This window comes from Cydia splendana, chromosome 25 (genome assembly GCF_910591565.1).
Source record: "Cydia splendana chromosome 25, ilCydSple1.2, whole genome shotgun sequence".
NCBI lineage: Eukaryota > Metazoa > Arthropoda > Insecta > Lepidoptera > Tortricidae > Cydia > Cydia splendana.
In genome coordinates, this window is record NC_085984.1 from 1,404,841 (window position 1) to 1,420,010 (window position 15,170).

Here is a 15,170-nt window from a genome sequence, read left to right on the forward strand (position 1 = left end):
TATTAAACTAGCGTTGTTACTGTTATTATAATTCGTTTTTTTAGCATTAGAAAGAACCTGAAAGAAGGTAAGCGATCTTGACATGTCTTTTAATTGAAAAACGCTTTTTAAAAATCAGTAACTATTACTTATGAAAGCAGAAGAATATAAATGATTGTATTATATTCATAATTGTTACATATTTGCCGTAACTTATTTTTAAAATGTGTTTTTATATTAAAAGACACATCAAGATTGTTTACCTTATTTCTAATGCTAAAAAAACGAACTATAGTGGGTGGCTGCGCTAACGCTAGATACCGTTAAGGCCCCAGTACACAATGGGCCATCGCCGGCCACTCCAAGGGACGCATTTATGCGTTAGAGGGAGCAAGTGATATTGCTATCTCATTCTACCGCATGGCTGCGTCCCTTGGAGTGGCAGGCGATGGCCCATTGTGTACTGGGGCCTTTAGAAATGCCGGTGTGTTCCCTTTTGTGCCCGCCGAGCACAGACATAGGTACTTATAGTTTGTTTTTTCTAGCATTAGAAATAAGGTAAACAATCTTGATGTGTCTTTTAATTGAAAAACACATTTTTAAAATAAGTTACGGCAAATATGTAACAATTATCAATCTAATACGATCATTTATATTCTTCTGGTTTCATAAGTAATAGTTACTGTGATTTTTAAAAAGCGTTTTTCAATTAAAAGACATGTCAAGATCGCTTACCTTCTTTCAAGTTCTTTCTAATGCTAAAAAAAATGAACTATAGGTACATTCATATGAATTATTCCCATTCTGTCCCCGCAAAAAACCCTAGTATTTAACCCCTTATGTATTCATAAACATTATCATATTTCAGCTGTGAAGGCGGACTTTTTACATGTAAACAATAAGAAATAATGAAAACGAGCACAATAATGTATGTAGTATGGGTAAGTAGAGAAATGCTTTAAATAAAATGTTTAAGAAATTGTGAAAATCTCGTTTTATTATTGTAGGTACGATAACCCCGCCCCTTAAGATTCGGACAAGTTAAGAGAAGAGTCGTGGAATGTATGGGGCCCAATACATTCCACGACTCTTCTCTTTCCGCACATACTATAGGTCTAGGTAGGCCTATTGCTTGAAGGCTGAAGGCAAAGTTAGTCGATAGAGTCGGATAGAGCCAACTTGTTTATTATGACATTTTCTTACTTTACCTTGTTCGAGTCTGTGCAATGTTATTTCTAGCAGACAGACTATACACCGTGCGGTGATTCCCCGTGGGTGGTACGACCACTAGTGAAACTTAGGGGGAGCCAACTCTATTTTTCAGTATGAGAATTCTGCTATATTAATAAAAAAAATTACAAACTGTTGACATACGTGTAAGCCGGTGTTGCTTGAAGGTAAACATAGGCTTCTTCCAAAGTAAATAATACGATTAGCCAGACTCCCCGTGTGTAACCTGGGGCTTATTGGCAGTATGTATTCATGGCCGTACATTAATGGCTAACTTCGTGAGTCTGTGCGGAAAGCGAAGTCTAAAGGCCCCAGTAGGGCTACCGCCAATACCGAAAATCGTCAATTGCGGGCATTTTTCTCTGTCACTCTAATTACGCCTTCATTGGAGTAAAAGAGTAAGATCCCCGCAATTTGCGAATTTCGGTTTTCGCGGTAGCCCCTCAGTACACAATGGGCCATCGCCGGCCATTCCAAGGGACGCATTTATGCGTTAGAGGGAGCAAGTGATATTGCTATCTCATTCTACCGCATGGCTGCGTCCCTTGGAGTGGCCGGCAATGGCCCATTGTGTACTGGGGCCTTAAGAATGTATGGGGCCCAAAGAATATAATATGATGGGGCCCAATACATTCCCCGACTCTTCTCTTTCCGAACCAAACTATAGACGGTCAAGCAAATCTTGTCAGTAAAGAAAGGCGCGAAATTCAAATTTTCTATGAGACGATATCCCTTCGCGCCTACATTTTTCAAATTTGCCGCCTTTTTCTACTGACAAGATCTGCTTTCGGAAGCCGGTGTTGCTCGAAGACCAGTGGCCTATTTTATAAAGCTACAAGTTACAATTTACAAGCGGAAGTCTCGTTCTAACACATAGGGTCAGAAAGAGACTTCCGCTTGTAAATTGTAACTTGTAGCTTTATAAAATAGGCCACAGCTATATTTACTTTTATGTTTAAGCTGAAGGCCAAGTTACCAATGCTCCTAATAAATAAAAAAAAAGGCTAACTTCAAAGTGACAGAGTGTAGCTGTCACATATAGCATTTAATTTATTGACCAAAAATGTTGCGTATTGTTCTTAATCATTGTAAATAATAAACTGAATTTATACTTCTCTAGCTTTATTTACTTAGACACAATTTATAGTGCAATAGTGAGAAATGTCTGTAGCCATGGAACAGGAGGGATACTGTACCGAACACAGGTTTGTTATTTAATGATCTTTGTATTTTATTGTACCTTGAATAACCTATTGGAACTAGTAGATATCTTATTCAAAGACATGTGTCATAGAATCAGTGTAATCATAGAAAGTAAAAAGATATTACAATCAAATAATAAATATAAAATACCAGCAATACAAACAACATAAAAGTTAGGTTAGCTTTAAATATGTGTGATTAAATCAAAACATACATACAGTTAGTCATACTTACAAACTAAACACACACAAGTTACTAACTAAACATTGCTGTCGCTCCTAGACGCTTCTGGTGCAAAAGTGGCCATAATACTCGCAGCATTGCCGCACTGGATGGCTATGGATAGGCTTTGCACCAGAAACGACTCGGAGCGGGGTCCTCCCCCTTCTGCCTAAGTCGACGGCCTATGTCGCGCACCATGTATTTCGCGTCCGCTATGTATGATTGTTTCTTTTGCTAGTATTTAACATACCTAACGTTACCTTACATGAGGCAAGGTAATATTCAAAGTTTACTATGTGTAAAAAACATGAGACATTTTTTTTTATTTCCTCGCGTTATCCCGGCATTTTGCCACGGCTCATGAGAGCCTGGGGTCCGCTTGACAACTAATCACAAGAATTGACATAGGCACTAGGTTTTACGAAAGCGACTGCCATCTGACCTTCCAACCCAGAGGGGAAACTAGGCCTTATTGGGATTAGTCTGGTTTCCTCACAATCTTTTCCTTCACCGGAAAGCAACTGGTAAATATCAATGATATTTCGTACATAAGTTCAGAAACACTCATTGGTACGAACCAGGGTTTAAACCCGCGACTTTAAAAAAAACGTGAGAGATTAAAGTGTTATATTTTATATGATATATTATATTAAAATTGTGCAACAAGCCTATAATACTGTTACAGTTGTACCTGCGGTCCTCCCCCAAAGCGGCGTCGCATACGTAGAGTGACTATTCTAGACTTGCTGAACGTGGACCTGGTCCGGAGCGCCATATTTGACTATGTGCCTTTGGGGGACCTGCTGCGCTCCGAGCGAGTCTGCCAGCGGTGGCGGAGCGCTGTACAGCATTATTTGAGAGGTAATATGCGTTACATTATTATGCTGTTCTTTCTTACATTGACCTTAAATCAGTTACTTTTTTAGGGACCGGTACCTAAAGGGTAAAAATGGGACCCTATTACTAAGACTACACTGTCCGTCTGTCTGAGACTAGACATGCGCAAAATGTGTCACTGAAAAGAAAAGATTGATATGCATCTTTCGTACGCCGTGAAGTACTTCACTCTTTTAGTTCACTAGTTCAGTTTAGTTCAGTAGCTCAACAGATCCATCTATATCAAAAGTATTGGTTTCATTTCTCTCATTGGAGAACGGACTGGATAGCTTTTGCTGAATTCCTGGAGAAAGAAACTAATCTGCAAGTTAAGCTTAAAACTGAAAGTGATATTGATAATGCAACATTTTATATAACTAATTTGATACAGGAAGCAGCATGGCGTTGTACACCATATCTACAAACAACGAGTAGACGTGTGGTAAACATTCCTCTTTGCATACGAGAAAAACTTGCAGAAAAAAGAAGACTCAGAAGAGTCTGGCAACTTAGTAGACATGTGGAGGACAAGCGGTTATTCCAAAAAGCTGCTCGGGAACTAAAAGCGATGATTGCAGAAAATGAAAACTACACATTTCAACAACAACTTTTGTCACTATCGGCGAAGAAGTGTGATGAGTATTCCTTGTGGAAACTTACAAAACAATTCAAAAGGCCCCAAAAAGCTGTTCCTCCACTGAAATCTCAGTCTGGTACATGGGTTAAAAGTCCCAAAGAAAAAGCCGAACTCTTCGCGCAACACCTTAGCAAAGTTTTTATGCCCAATACTAGCTCAATGACAGACTTCGAACATGAGGTGAAGGCTTCCCTGGAAAGCGATCAACAACTGTCACTGCCTATTCATGCTACTACTCCAAGAGAGCTAAAAAAGGCAATAACAATGCTAAGCAATAAGAAGGCACCTGGTTTCGACTTAATAACGGCAGAAGTTATGAAACACATACCTAAAAAATCTATTGTCTATGTGACTATGCTATTTAATGCCATAATGCGAATACATTATTATCCCAGACTATGGACAGTGTCTCAAATCTGTATGATACCCAAACCTGGAAAAACGCCTATAGACCCAAGCTCCTACAGACCAATTAGTCTTCTACCAATAATGTCAAAACTCTTCGAAAAGCTCTTCCTGCGGAGACTCAAGCCAATCCTAGAGAAAGAAGCTATCATACCCAACCACCAGTTTGGATTTCGAGAACAGCATTCAACAGTAGAACAAGTACATCGTGTGGTAAACAAGATAAAACAATCTTTGGAACAAAAGGAATATTGTGCTGCTGTGTTTCTGGATATCCAGCAAGCATTTGATAGAGTCTGGCATGATGGGCTGTTACATAAAGTAAAAATGTTATTACCTAACTCATTTTATATGGTATTAAGATCTTACCTACAAGACAGAAAATTTCAGGTCAAATTTGGCGATGAAGTGTCCCAGTTGTACAGCATCAAAGCCTCTGTCCCGCAAGGCTCCGTACTGGGCCCTGTTCTGTACTCAATATTTACGGCTGACCTACCATGTAGTGAAGAAGTGGTACTCGTAACGGCAACATATGCTGATGATACAGCCTGTCTTGCAAGTCACGTAAACCCGACCATAGTAGCTGAAAAATTACAAACTCATTTATGCAAGATAGAAGAATGGCTTGAAAAGTGGAGAATATAGCCAAATGTGAGTAAATCAGTACAAATAACATTTACACTACGAAGAGAGAACTGTCCAGCCGTGAACCTGAGAGGAGAACAACTACCCCAAGAAACTTGTGTAAGATACCTTGGTCTTCACTTGGATAGAAGACTAACATGGGCCAACCACATCAAAACAAAGAGAAAAGAAGCAGACCTTCATTACAAGCGCCTGTACTGGCTGATCGGCCGACAATCACCTCTGACACTAACTAATAAAATGCTAGTGTATAAATGCATTATAAAACCCATATGGACATACAGGATTGAACTCTGGGGAACGGCCAGTAACTCAAACCTCGAAATTTTACAAAGGTTTCAGAATAATGTCCTAAGGGCTGTAACATGTGCACCATGGTTTGCAAAAAATACAGAGATACATGAATACGTAAATATTCCAACAATCAAAGAGGAAGTTAACAGATATTGTGTTAAATACAAAGAACGACTAAAAAAACATACAAACGAACTTGCAAGGGACCTGGTAAACACCAATGACAATCCGAGTAGGCTGAAAAGGTGGCAAATACTGCGGCTGGACCAAAGGCACTAGAAGATAAACTCATCAAAGTCAAGAGAGAGTATTTAATGGAATACCTCTCAAAACCCTCAAAACGACAGAACATCTGATTATGGCTAAAACAGCCGATTGCAGATAAAAGGACCATAAAAAAAAAAAAAAAAAAAAAAACTCTCATTCGCGGATATATTGAGTTGAATGAAGAATTTGATGGATAATTTCATTCAATATGAATCACTCAAGTAAATTAATTTATAAATCGAAGGTTTAACATGGCGTCCTTGTCACTCTCTAAGCGAATGAGCAAGTAAATGAACAGGTTTTATAACAGAACTGCTGAAGTAAAGAACTAAATGAATCCGCGCTGAACTAGTGAATGAAAGAGTGACATCAAGTCAAGTACTTCATTTGACCGTAGTTATGCAGAAAACGACCAACTCAATTTTTTTGTCAATGCAGAAAGCGACCAAAGCTACTGAGTTAGGGTGTAAGTCACTTTGACAAAAATAAAAAGTTGGTCGCTTTTTACAGAACTACGGTCATTTGAATCTTTCATTCGCGAACTACTCATGTCTAGTCACCAGGCTGTATCTCATGAACCGTGATAGCTAGACAGTTGAAATTTTCACAGGTGACGTATTTTTGTTGCTGCTATAACAACAAATACTAAAAAGTACGAAAACCTCGGTGGGCGAGTCCGACTCGCACTTGATCGGTTTTTTATTGTATTGCAGGCGCCCGCCGCATCCGCTCCAAGCTGCACATCACCTCCCCCTGGCACCCGCCGCCGCCGCGCCTGTGCCGCTGCCAGCGCCTGCTGCCGCTCGACGAGAGCCGCGACTCCTGGTACTGCTCCTCGCTGTACAAGTGGGGCGCGGCGGTGGAGGCGGCGCCCTGCACGGCCGCGAGCTTCGAGGAGATTGTGGGCCATTGCCCCAATATACGGGAGATTACGGTGAGTCTCGTCACTAAACCAAAAATCGGGCAAGTGCGAGTCGGACTCGCGCACGAAGGGTTCCGTACAATATAAAAAAAAAAACAAAAAAAAAAGCAAAAAAAAACGGTCACCCTACCAAGTACAGACCACTCCCGACGTTGCTTAACTTTGGTCAAAAATCACGTTTGTTGTATGGGAGCCTCATTTAAATCTTTATTTTATTCTGTTTTTAGTATTTGTTGTTATACCGGCAACAGAAATACATCATCTGTGAAAATTTCAACTGTCTAGCTATCACGGTTCGTGAGATACAGCCTGGTGACAGACAGACGGACGGACGGACGGACGGATGGATGGACGGACGGACGGACGGACGGACAGCGAAGTCTTAGTAATAGGGTCCCGTTTTACCCTTTGGGTACGGAACCCTAAAAATCTCGTCACTAGACGGTGCGATACTCCTTCGGGCAAACTCGGCTCCGCTCGGCTCAGCATTGCTCCGAGCAATTTTTAGGGTTAACACAACTTAACGTCCCTTTGCGTGCATGACCACAGCTAAGATAATGGCTTGAATTTTGACAACCCTAAATAGCCGAGAGGGATAGTGCCATAATATGTTAGAAAATGACAGCATGATTCGTCCCTGAACCGCTGTCAAACTTCGGTTTTGTAGGAAGTTTCCTTTCTGTACGGTAGTACTATTATTTATTCTGTGACTGTAGTCTGTATCTTCAGGTATTTAAATAAAAGTAAACAAACAATTTGTACATTTTCGGGTAGTTATAACATTTATTGGTTAACCAACCAAATACAAAACCGCCTGGATCAGTCACTCAACGACCTGACTTTAACCTACATTATTTAATCGTGTAATATTTTCATCTGCCCTCAACTGGCTTAAGGAGCCATTTGAGGGCAGATGAAAACATTGTTTACTTTTATTTAAATACCTAAAGATACAGACAGTGACAAAAACCGGCCTAGTGCGAGTCGGACTCGCGCACGAAGGGTTCCGTACCATTACGCAAAAACGGTAAAAAAAAAATCACGTTTGTTGTATGGGAGCCACTCAAATATTTATTTTATTCTGTTTTTAGTATTTGTTGTTATAGCGGGTGCAGAAATTCATCATCTGTGAAAATTTCAACTGTCTAGCTATCACGGTACATGAGATACAACCTGGTGACATACAGACGACAGACGGACAAAGGACTCTTAGTAATAAGGTCCCGTTTTTACCCTTCAGGTACGAAACCCTAAAAATTTGTGAAAATGTTCTTAACAAAACGAAAAACAGCATGCTCCATGTTTCAGATGGACATTTATTTATACTTACCTATCTATCTGAGCTACTATGACAAATGCACAAGTGGAATACCTGTTTAAGTGAGACAAATTTGCAGGTCCTTCTAGGTCTCAGTTATCCAGGAATTCCAGGATTCACTTAGTAACGATTACTACTATAGTTCGTTTTTAGGGTTCCGTACCCAAAGGGTAAAACGGGACCCTATTACTAAGACTTCGCTGTCCGTCCGTCCGTCCGACCGTCCGTCCGTCCGTCCGTCCGTCCGTCTGTCACCAGGCTGTATCTCACGAACCGTGATAGCTAGACAGTTGAAATTTTCACAGATGATGTATTTCTGTTGCCGCTATAACAACAAATACTAAAAACAGAATAAAATAAAGATTTAAATGGGGCTCCCATACAACAAACGTGATTTTTGACCAAAGTTAAGCAACGTCGGGAGTGGTCAGTACTTGGATGGGTGACCGTTTTTTTTTTTTTTGCTTTTTTTTTCGTTTTTTTTTTTTTGCATTATGGTACGGAACCCTTCGTGCGCGAGTCCGACTCGCACTTGCCCGGTTTTTTTTAGCATTAGATAAAAGGTAAACCATCTTGACGTGTCTTTTTATTGAAAAACACTTTTGAAAAGTCAGTCACGGCAAATATATAACAATTATGAACCATATACGATTATTAACATTCTTTTGCTTTCATAAGTAATACTTACTGATTTAAAAAAACCGGGCAAGTGCGAGTCGGACTCGCGCACGAAGGGTTCCGTACCATAATGCAAAAAAAAAACGAAAAAAAAGCAAAAAAAAAACGGTCACCCATCCAAGTACTGACCACTCCCGACGTTGCTTAACTTTGGTCAAAAATCACGTTTGTTGTATGGGAGCCCCATTTAAATCTTTACTTTATTCTGTTTTTAGTATTTGTTGTTATAGCGGCAACAGAAATACATCATCTGTGAAAATTTCAACTGTCTAGCTATCACGGTTCGTGAGATACAGCCTGGTGACAGACGGATGGACGGACGGACGGACAGCGAAGTCTTAGTAATAGGGTCCCGTTTTACCCTTTGGGTACGGAACCCTAAAAAGGCGTTTTTCAATTAAAAGACACGTTAAGATCGCGTAGTCTTTTTCTAATGCTAAAAAAGACGAATTATAAATACAACAGTAATTTTTCCACTTTTAAATTTATTCTAAGCTTAAAAGCATCGTTCGCAGACGTTTCTGCTTGTTAAAAATTAAAATAAATACAACTAGTTAAATGGATCGTTTTGTTTCAGTTTTACGGATTTCCGGACCGGGAAATAGTGAGAGACAGCGTTGGTATCGGACGGCTACGGAAACTGAAACGGGTCGCCTTCAGGAATCTCGTCACGGAGGATGAGGACAGGGAACAGGTAGGTTATTTGACCTTTTGACCGCCTAAGACGTCAACCATAGGCTAGGATTCCTCTAGACGGAGTTTAGAGCAATTATTTCATGAAACCGGTGCTGCCAAAAATACTGGGGTGCGGGGGAGGTGAGCGAGTCCCGTGCCGTGATTGGTCCGTTCAAAGACACGGGCGTCACACAAAGACACTCAGTAAGACACTTGACTCGAAAATGGAGTAAAACTACCGTATATTTGTGGTAGAGGGGGTAGAGCTACTATGCTCAGTCTGGAGGATGTCTTGTATGTGTGACGTCAACTGACGCGCGCGGCTATATCCGCAGCTCCGAGCAATTATTAGGGTTGACACAACTTGACGTCCCTTTGCGTGCACGACCACAGATAAGATAGTGGCTTGAATTTGGACAACCCTAAATAGCCGAAAGGGATAGTGCCATATATTAGACGGGGACAGCATGATTCGACCCTGAACCGCTGTCAAACTTCGGTTTTGTAGGAATTTTCCTTTCTGTACGGTAGTACTATTATTTATTCTGTAGCATTCGGACAAGGTTCATAATGACGCGCCGCGCGCAGCTGGACAGAAATACGAAACCATTTTTGCCTGAGCTGAAACGGAGACACGTCTCTCGTGCTTCGCGCTCGCTCGGTCAAAAATATGGTTCCGCCTTGAACTGGAATAAGAGAGAGCATCAACTTTATCAAAGTAAAGAAGTATCCCATCAAAAACATAAATGTGAAATGAGAGCCAAGTTCAATATTAAGAATATTCGTCGTTGTTGACTTCGCCGGAAAAATAATTGATATCTATATGGGTGCCAAGTTCTAGTTTGCTTGGGGTGTAATTAAAGTTCAGGATTTGACTTGTCTAGTTTTTACGTGCACGCTATATTATTTCTCGTACCTATGTTACTTTAATTTCTATAATTTAGTTTTTTTGGTATAAAAATGAAATTTTTGCCAAAAACTTATTATCATTTCAGGTCACCGATGAAGACGTCACTATACTCCTCCAGAGCAATATCGAGGAACTGACAATAATAGGAAACGACCAAATCACTGGCACATTCCTGAAACACCTAAAAACTAATCTAACATCACTGCGACTCAGAAACTGTCCAAATTTAGACTATAAACATCTACTTTCTGTATTAGATAATTTAAGAGATGTAACTGTATTAGATTTGTCAAGAAATTCCGGTGATGTTTTAAAGAATGTCCATCTACTACTTGATGTGATGCCAAAATTGGAACATTTGGAGTTGTGCGGTTATGAGAAGGTAATAATTTAAATTTTCTTATATGTGACGTTCCACGGGAAAAGGTAGTTTATGGCGGCTGGCGCTTACGTCGCATAGCACCGCATTGATATTGGAGCGGCGTTAATAATAGCGTAAGCGCCAGGTACCTTTACCCGTGGGATGTCACATATTTATTTATTCAATTACACAATACACATGTCAAATATTACAAAAAAATACAATAATTAATAAATACCTAATAAAAACTAGCCTACATTAAAATAATAAATTCATTAACATATTTTTTTTCTTATTTACTCGTAATGCATGTTAATTGTGTCGCTTAACTTCAAACTCGGGTAAATCCATTCGACCCTTTCAGCAAATATCTACCCTATTACCTTTCTGACAGATGGATTTACTTGAGTTTGAAGTTAAGCGACTCAATTATAAGATGTAATGTTTTGAAAAGATGTGTCCCACCGAGTTTGCCTGTCCCATATTGGGATACCCTCCAATTGAGGGGGGATTTAAATCGGCTACAAATATAATGACCACCAAAAAATACTTTGGTACCCTAAATAAAAAAATCGTGCTTACCAAAAAACATTACTGAACACCAAAAAAATAAGGCCTAAAAATACAAAAGTACCACCGTTTTAATTACGACTGCACTTCAAATTGTATTAAAATACCAAATATATTGAATGATCACCAAAAATCATTAATGATCACCAAATCTTGAACACCAAATTAATGCGATATATTCACCTGAATAAACCACTATGATTACCAAAAAACGTATACATATTACCAAATAAAGTAAACTGATGCCAAAATTACTAGCCCCTCCCGCTCAACCCCCCGTACCCCCCATCGCATACCTACCTAACCTAACCTACTACTACTAGCCTAAGCTAACCTGCTACTAGAAAAGTGGTTTAGGTTAGATTTGAACTGCGACCCATACAGAAACCAAATGCTACTAGAAAAGTGGGTTAGGTTTGAACTGCGACCCTTACAGAAACGAAATGCTGCTAAAAATGTGGGTTAGGTTAGGTTTGAACTGCGACCCTTACAGAAACGAAATGCTACTAGAAAAGTGGGTTAGGTTAGGTTGGAACTGCGACCCTTATAGAAACTAAATGCTACTAGAAAAGTGGGTTAGGTTAGGATTGAACTGCAACCCTTACAGAAACGAAGTGCTACTAGAAAAGTGGGTTAGGTTAGGTTTGAACTGCGACCTTTACAGAAGCGAAATGCTACTAGTAAAGTGGGTTAGGTTAGGTTTGAACTGCGACCCTTACAGAAACGAAATGCTACTAGAAAAGTGGGTTGGGTTAGGTTAGAACTGCGACCCTTACATAAACGAAATGCTGCTAAAAAAGTGGGTTAGGTTAGGTTTAAACTGCGACCCTTTCAGAAACGAAATGCTACTAGAAAAGTGGGTTAGGTTAGGTTGGAACTGCGTCCCTCACAGAAACGAAATGCTACTAGAAAAGTAGGGTAGGTTACGTTTGAACTGCGACCCTTACAGAAATGAAATGCTACTAGAAAAGTGGGATAGGTTAGGTTTGAACTGCGACCCTTACAAAAAAGAAATGCTACTAGAAAAGTGGGTTAGGTTAGGTTTGAACTGCGATTGATACAGAAATAAAATGCTACTAGAAAAAGGCGACGAAGTGGGTTAATTAATTTAATAGGATAACGATATATTAAATATTTGCAAATTGTTAATTAAAATGTGGTTACAATTTTGGTGGTCAGTTACTATTTTTGGGTTTACAATTATTATTTTGGAGTAATTTGCTTTAATAGGATAGCAAGATTTAAAAATTTGGTTGTAATTTTACATTAAAATGGAGTTCTAATTTTGGTGGTCATTTACTATTTTTGGGTTTACAATGATTTTTTTGGTGTTATTTTCTTTAATAGGATAGCAAGATGTAAAAATTTGGTTATCATTTCACATTAAAATGGGGTTTGAAATTTGGTAATCATTTACTATTTTTGGGTTAATAATGATTAGTTTGGTGTCATTTCCTTTAATAGGATAGTAAAATTTAATAAAATTGGTAATCATTTCACATTAAAATGGTGTTATAATTTTGGTGATCATTTATTATTTTAGGGTGGTAAAATAGATTTTTTTGGTATTAAATTTTACGAAATCTGGTGATCAGTTAAATAGCAGCCATTTAAATCTCGAGGCAGTGGTGTAGGGTTAGAGCCGGTGCAGCTTTATTTGACGTTCATAAGCGCTTTGTAATATGCCTACAGATATACATACACATATATATAGTGCATAGGTAAACTAATTGTTTTTCAACGTATTTTCTCGGAAACGTTCGTATTGGTCACGCTACTTCAGTCAACCTCAGTACTTTTTGTGCCGAGACTGACTGAAATAGCAAGACGGGTTCGTACGTTTCCGTGAAAATACGATGGAAAAAAATTATGCACTACTCCTGTACTTGAATAATAAACTAGAGATGCCCCGAATAGTGAATTTGGCCGAACACCGAATATTCGGCCCCCCTCTCGGCCGAATACCGAATATTCGGCATGACATGCGAATATTTAGAGTCACAATTATTACGAAAACTGTTCGCCAACAAAGCACGTTTGCCAAGATATATTTTTATGGTGAACAGAATTAATGAATATTATGGAATCAACAAATGCTCAAAAACGTGCCTTCGTATTTAACCACTTTCCAAGAATATATTTTAATTTAAATATTAAATATACCTAGATTTTGGTTATTTTTTGTGAAATTTATTCTTTTAGGCAACGAATAGTAGGCAACATTCGGTCGAATACCGAATAGTTGCCGAATATTCGTGGCATCTCTAATAAACTATCTATCTCTTAAGGTGGAGTTGGACGGGCAGTTGAAAGAGCATGCTCGATTGGAGAATTTGAAGCATCTGAATTTGAGGAGGAATAGAAATGTGAACGATGATTGGTTGGAAACTATAGCGAGGGGGCATAAATTGATTACGTTTGATGTGTCGTATTGTAAAGGTAAGTTTGTAGGTTTTTATAACTTTATTGTACACACAGCAACACTCTTAACTGTCCGTCGGTGGTCTTTATGCATTTTCTAATAAGGTTTACAAACTGTCAGTTTGACAGCGTGGGCGATACAAGATAAAAATTCACGACACTTAGCATTTTTAAGGGTCTTACGTTATATACACCAAGAAATGTAATCGGTGATCAGGAACCAATTTTTCTAATTCAGTCATCGATGGCGATCACATTTAACTATGGGACCAACCTCGAAATCACAAAGAAAAAACGCCTGTTTGATACATTTGGGCTGGTCCGATGTTGATATTTTCTATGAGAGAGTTAATTTTTTTTTTCATACATAAATGTGATCGCCGTCGCTGACTGGATTAGAAAAATTGGTTCCTGATCACCGATTAAAAATCATCGTGTATATAGCTTGCTTATTTCTGCTGAAAATTAAATATGCTTAAAAGCGGAAAAAATTACTGTCTTGGGTGAGACTTGAACTCACGACCACTGGATCGCTAGCCCAGTGCTCTGTAGTCTGAGCTGCAAAGGTCTCATTCAAGGACAGCAAATATGTCCCCCGTATAGGCCTTTAGGGAGGCACCCCAGCGACATCTACCGTAAGTGTTACACAGATGGCGGACTACTGGGCTGGTGAGCTAGTGGTCATATTAATTAATCGTCTTGAAGTGTGGTCTTATTAATCGACAGGTCTCAATCCTCTTGCACCTTATTATTATTATACAGGGTGACCTTAGCAATTGGACAACCCCGAAATCCCACGTAGGGTTACTTCTCAGAAATGCTCTATGGTAATATTTATTTAATTAGAACAAATCATAAAAAATAATTTATGAAACAAAAGTTATTTCCAACAATCGACAACTAAAAGAAACATACTGTATTAATCATTGGCAGTGCTTTTGACATGTTGTTTGAAAATGTGCGGCAATGATGACATTTGTCAAAAGTCAGAATCTTATTAATGTCATAAATAAAAAAGATAATCAAAATGCATATGTACATTTCGGCTTTGTCCAATGGCTAGGGACACCCTGTATATATAAGTAATATGAATTGTTTAATATAAATAAATATTATAGGACATTTTTTACACAAATCGACTAACGGTGGTATTCCACCTGTCCAATTTCTTTCTCCAATGTCATGCATTTCACTCTCTCATTAAGCAAAATGTGAGACGCAATACATATTGGACAAATAAATTGGATAGGTGGAATACTACCCTTACAAAATGTCTTTAATTCTAGGTGTGACAATGACAGGCTTGACAGAAGTGTGCGAGTCGTCGAAATCGATGAGCGAGCTCGCCATAGCTGACAACGACGATGTGTCAGACGAGGACGTCGAGACCATCATACGGCTCCTTCCCTTCCTCACGGTGAGATACTTCATAGGTTTGTACCTGCTCGGTCACTGCAGACAGCGCTCCGCTCTCGGTCAATCGGTCAAACGAACTAGTTCGGTCTTTTAGTTCCTTTAGTTCAGTTCGGTTGTTGAGAGCCGAGAATGAATAGAAAT

General features: G+C 39.1%; 1 protein-coding gene across 1 annotated transcript; it reads left to right on the top strand.

Annotated features, from left to right (window-relative positions):
• The first annotated feature begins 2,280 nt into the window (after positions 1 to 2,280).
• On the top strand, positions 2,281 to 15,123 carry LOC134802583 (F-box/LRR-repeat protein 17-like). The gene is made up of 7 exons (XM_063775220.1): positions 2,281 to 2,414; positions 3,320 to 3,495; positions 6,472 to 6,692; positions 9,254 to 9,370; positions 10,347 to 10,643; positions 13,481 to 13,631; positions 14,900 to 15,123. The coding sequence occupies exons 1-7, from the start codon at positions 2,371 to 2,373 to the stop codon at positions 15,121 to 15,123; spliced, it is 1,230 nt and encodes a 409-aa protein (XP_063631290.1). The 5' UTR covers positions 2,281 to 2,370.
• The last annotated feature ends 47 nt before the right edge of the window (positions 15,124 to 15,170 follow it).

What these genes read in the sequence shown, in the direction of transcription:
- LOC134802583 (XM_063775220.1), top strand. Translation starts at nt 2,371, where the DNA reads ATGTCTGTAGCCATGGAACAGGAGGGATACTGTACCGAACACAG. An exon ending in CCAATATACGGGAGATTACG is followed by an intron (nt 6,693 to 9,253) that starts GTGAGTCTCGTC and finishes GTTTTGTTTCAG; the next exon opens with TTTTACGGATTTCCGGACCG. An exon ending in TGATGTGTCGTATTGTAAAG is followed by an intron (nt 13,632 to 14,899) that starts GTAAGTTTGTAG and finishes CTTTAATTCTAG; the next exon opens with GTGTGACAATGACAGGCTTG.